The 5,448-nt window shown below is 36.5% G+C and overlaps 1 protein-coding gene across 1 annotated transcript; it reads right to left on the bottom strand.

Moving 5' to 3' along the window:
- Positions 1-275: 275 nt before the first annotated feature.
- On the bottom strand, positions 276-3,422 carry OR2J3 (olfactory receptor family 2 subfamily J member 3). Its single transcript, XM_070583873.1, has one exon. It carries the CDS (start codon positions 2,347-2,349, stop codon positions 1,426-1,428), a length of 924 nt encoding a protein of 307 aa, XP_070439974.1. The 5' UTR covers positions 2,350-3,422; the 3' UTR covers positions 276-1,425.
- Between the last annotated feature and the right edge of the window lie 2,026 nt (positions 3,423-5,448).

Here is a 5,448-nt window from a genome sequence, read left to right as displayed (position 1 = left end):
TCTCAAGTGTTGCCAAGATTTTATGTTATATTGAATTGCCCTTTATCCATTTTTCCACTCTAGCTGAATATGCCTGCTAGTTTAAAGTGTTGTATACATAGTACACTTATTTCTGGTTGAGATAGTTGGCAATAATATAGGTAACAAAACTATTACTTTCATAAAAAATACATTTCTTTATTTGGAAAATATATAAGTTGATCTTCATAATATACTTACTAACTGCAAATATTCAAATTAAATCAAGCTTAAAAAGAAACAAATAACATTGTCCATACAGTTTTTATTATAAAGTTATCCCGATATATTTTCAAGTAATTCTTTTAAACACCGTTTGGATTTATCAAGAGTCACTTTCAGAACCCAGTACTCTGTCTGTCTCAGATATCCTTTTTGCTCCTTAGCTTATGCAGGTGCTCCAAGTACTTACTTTACCTAACTATATCTAGTTTATAATGTCAATCAGTTTACAATCTCTATATCACAGCTTCACAAGTTATTTCCACTTATAATACACTTCTCATTGCTTTGGAAAAAAAGAAATATGAGATGCTGACTTCTGCTGCAATACTTCAGAGTCCTTCTTGCTACAATTTATAAAAGTTACTTTCTTTTTTTAAAAAAAAAGATTTTATTTTTTTTCCTTTTTCTCCCCAAAGCTCCCTAGTACATATTTGTGTATTTTTAGTTATGTGTCCCTCTAGCTGTGGCATGTGGGACGCCACCCCAGCATGGCCCAATGAGTGGTGCCATGTCCGTGCCCAGAATTTGAACTGGGGAAACCCAGGCCACTGGAGCAGAGCGTGCGAACTTAACCACCCGGCCACAGGGCCGGCCCCTAAAAGTTACTTTCTTACTATTCAAAATTGCATGTTAAAGAATACAGACAAAAGTCTCTCAATATTATCTAAAATTCAAAAAAGAGCAACAGTGTTGGAAAAGAGATTTAAGATACTTCACTATGTCTATGACTAAAAGATAGAAGACAAACTTTATGATGAATTGTGACTTATAAGCAAGAAATTAAAATGCATATTCCATGTTTTTAAAAATTAAGAATATCTTTCCATAAGAATTACACCTGGTCTTTTATCAATATTTACAACAAATTCCATGATTTTTCAACTAAGAAAAGAGTACCTTTGTTTTATTAGCTTTATTCCACTGGAGAAGAAATGTAATATTCATGTTTGATCTAAATTTTACACAGCTGTTCTCTCCAATAGAGAGTGGTTGGTATTGAAGCAGACTGTGTTTACTTCATATCTGTTTCCAAGAACTCTGTTACCTTTTGAGAGTACATGCTCAATAAGTGTTGATAGAGAGAGTGAATGAAAGGGTGGTTTATGAATGGATAGTTGGACGAACAATTGGTGAAGAGATGCTCTATTATACTGTTAATGCCACAAGTATGTGGGCTCACTTTCACCCCATTAGTCTTTTTACTGCCCCTCTTACATCTTTGTTTCTGAGGGTGTAGATCAGAGGGTTGAGGCTAGGTGTGACAACAGTATAAAAGAGGGCAATGAACTTGCCTTGATCTTGAGAATCTCCCGATGGTGGCTGGAGATATATGCACATGACTGGAATGAAAAAGAGGGCTACAACCATAAGATGGGCTCCACAGGTCCCAAAGACTTTCTGAAGTCCAGTTGTTGACTGCATCCTCAGCACAGCTTGGGAAATGGCACCATAGGAGCTGAGAATGAGGATGAGAGGTATGAGAACAAAAATAGAACTTGTGACCATGAGGGTCAGCTCATTAGCATGGGTATCAACACACGACAGTCGCAGCAGTGCTGGAACTTCACATGAGAAGTGGTCCACTTGGTGATGTCCACACAGGGGTACAAAGAAGGTAAAAGAAAAATGAAGGGCTGAGTTGGTAAACCCACTTACCCAAGAAGCCACAGCCAGCAGATGGCAGAAACGAGGGTGCATGAGGACAGTATAATGCAAAGGTCTACATACAGCTGCATAACGGTCATAAGACATTACCACCAGTAGCACACACTCTGTGGTTCCCAGTGCAAGGACAAAGTAAAGTTGAATCATGCAACCAGCATAAGAGATGGTTTTCTCTGGGCCCCAGAGGTTGACCAGCAACTGAGGGATGGAGCTGGTGGTATAGCAGAGATCCAGAAAAGAGAGGTTTGAGAGGAAGAAGTACATGGGAGTGTGGAGATGGGAGTCCAGGTGTGACAAGATAATGATGAACAGGTTGCCTATCAATGTCATCAAGTAAAATATCAAGATAACCACAAAGAGAACTACTTCCAGATGAGGCCAATTAGAAAAACCCAGCAGAACAAAGTAGCCTTCAGAACTTGCATTGATTTTTCCCATCATCGTTCATTTCTTGTTACCTGAGGAAAGAATCACATACACTCGAAAAAAGTAGGGAAATCCCTCAAGACTCATAAGGACACATGAAAAAGAAACAGAAACCAGTTTGAAGGGCCTACACTATTCGATTCTTGGACAATCTGGGCATTAAGAAAAATGATGATACTAATGAATTGAAAGAAATAAGACTCTACAAGCTCATACTGACATATAAAAAAATAATAAAGAAATTGTGGAGAAGAGAATGTTATTTCTCTTGATAGGATCCTAATTTAAAAATATAGACGCATTTGTGGAGTTAGAAACACATAAAGGGATGCTAAAAACTAGTGAATGAAAATATGATCAGAAACAGGATACTTACATAGTCTGAACTATCTCCCCACAAATTATTTGTTAACTATGAAATGAAAAATAGTAACCTTAACAAAACAAAAACCTCCTGGGCCTCATTGTAGCTTAGTAATCAATGTTAACATCACCAATGTTGAGACAAACCAACAACATATGCTCACTGATATTATGCTCTGAACAGGACATAATGTCACCTCAGTGATACTCCTGTCTAAAATGCACAGCCTGATTCTAATAATGAAGACACATAAGACAAACTCAAATTGAGACAAATTGGACAAAGTAGCTGGCGTGTATTCTCAAAACATCAAATTCAAGGAAGATAAACAAAGGCTAAGGAACTGGTGCATATGAAAGGAGATCAAAGAGACATGACATCTAAATGTGTGATCCTGGACAGGGGAAAAAATAGCTAATAACAACACTACTGAGACAATTGGAGAAATATGAATAAAGACTATGGATTAGATAATAATATTGTATCCATATTGAATTTTCTGATTTGAACCATACAGTGGTTATGTAAAATAAAGTTTTAGGAAATAAACAATGAAGTGTTTAGGGGTAAAGGGACATGTCTCCAACTTACTCTCAAATGGTCCAGAAAAACAGATGCCACATAGATGAAAGGTAGATTAATAGATAGATAGACACATAAATAGAGAGAGAGAGAAAAGGAGACAGACAGAAAGATGATAGATTAAATCTTTCCAGCCACAGTGTAAACTATACCTGAATCTGGTTAAAGGGTTAATGGCGGTTCTTTGTACCACTTTTGCAACTTTTATGTAGATTTTAAATCTTACCAGAATAAAATGCTAAACATGTAAATGTAAAATAAATTTTGGTGGTTTTTTTTAGTTTTTGTAATTATTTTATTGAGGTAACATTTGTTTATAACTGTGTAATTTCAGAGGTACATCATCATATTTTGGCTTCTGTTTAGACTGCGTCATTTTCACTACCAAAAGTCTAGTTTCCATCTGTCAGCATACACATGTGACCTTTTACCCCTCTTCCCTACCCCTACCCGCTTCCCTCTGATAACCATCAATCTATTCTCCTTCTCTAAGTGTTTGTTTGTCTATATTCCACATATGTGCGAAATTATGTGGTATTTGTCTTTCTCCGTCTGACTTATTTCACTTAGCATAATGCCCTCCAGGTTCATCCATGTCACCGTAAATGATACAATTTCATTTGAACCACAGAGCCTGAAGAATATTTCTACCTTCTTCTTTTTCTCTAGGACAATAATTGAGACAGTATTTAAATTCTGCACAAAATTTATAATTTCTACACATATTTTTAAACTCCAACTTAAACAAGAATTTTGAATATTTATTAAAACCATTAAATGTCTGGTTATCATGTAATATATTGTGCCTAATCTTACATTTCTTTTTTGTTAAGAAAATTAAATACATTTCACAAATAGTTTAATTTCTAGGTGATTCATTTTCTCTTGTAGATTTATGATCTTTCATAGGAAAGCTTTATACTGCCTTTCGCAATATAATTATTGTGACAAAGCACAGTAACCCACCATTTAAATGTCCCTCCTCCTCTCTGTGAATGCTTTGCCTCAGTTCAACTTTGCCAAATCACTTCTGCCTCCCTCATTCTACAGCCAGTTCTTTCTCTCACACTTCCTAATAATCTATGACAAAAAAAGAAAGAAATCACAGTAGAGCCACCTTTAGTTACCTCTTTTGGGGTCTCTTAATTGCTCACGTTCTTTAAGCGCTGCTCTTGAAAAAGATGTTAGAAGATAATTGGTTGAGTTTCAGCAGGAAAGTTAGAAACAGTTCCTTTGGTCCCAAGGCTGGAAGAGTGATTCAGGCCTTTTAACTCTTAATCAGTAACTAGTTGTTACACTAATGTAGACTACTGTCTAGAGCTCAGAAACCATCCAGTGTAATCAGACAGTACATTGCTTAAAAAGGAAACTTTTGTAATTAAACAGAAGTTTAGTATAGAGAATTATTAAACTATGAAAGGAAGTAACTATAAAGACGTAAAGAGAAATCTACAGTATATATTGACTGAGGGACTGTATCCAAGAAAGGACAAACTTGAAGGGAGATTTTTCTCCCGATGCCTGAAGTTCAGACCACATCAAAGAAGGTGTGGCTGCAGCCCACTGGATTGTGAAGAAGTTCACTACGGGTGAATCAAAAATTAGCAATGGTCAGGGGCCAGCCCGGTGGTGCAGTGGTTAAGTTTGCAGGTTCTGCTTTGGCAGCCCGGGGTTCTCCGGTTCGGATCCAGGGTGTGGACCTACACACTGCTTGTCAAGTCATGCTGTGGCAGGTGTCCCACATATAAAGTAGAGGAAGATGGGTATGGATGTTAGCTCAGGGCCAGTCTTCCTCCGCAAAAAGAGGAAGATTGGCAGCAAATGTTAGCTGAGGGCTAATCTTACTCAAAAAAAAAATTAGCAACAGTCAAACAGTAAATCATAAAGATTACTTTACTTAGAGCTCACAAACATTTGAGGGATGATGCAGAAAACCCAAGATTTCTTTTTTATTTTCCTAAAATAAGAGACAATACCTCATGAGAAATATGAATCCAAATGTTCTTCTTCTGATGCAGATATAATTTTCTTCTTCCTTATACATCTGCCTGAATAACTTAGTACATTAACAAAATTAAAGTTGCAGCTGTGAGATATCTTCCTCTGTTGCATGACTTATCTTTCAGAATTCTCATTGAAGTTAGAAAGGCAATGAGTTAAGGGACAAA

This window comes from Equus przewalskii, chromosome 19 (assembly GCF_037783145.1).
Source record: "Equus przewalskii isolate Varuska chromosome 19, EquPr2, whole genome shotgun sequence".
In the NCBI taxonomy this organism is placed as follows: domain Eukaryota; kingdom Metazoa; phylum Chordata; class Mammalia; order Perissodactyla; family Equidae; genus Equus; species Equus przewalskii.
The sequence above is the reverse complement of the archived record's forward strand: the minus strand, read 5'-3'. Positions and strand labels throughout refer to the sequence as shown.

Excerpts from the sequence above, each read along its gene's own strand:
- OR2J3 (XM_070583873.1), bottom strand. The coding sequence starts at position 2,349 with ATGATGGGAAAAATCAATGCAAGTTCTGAAGGCTACTTTGTTCTGCTG.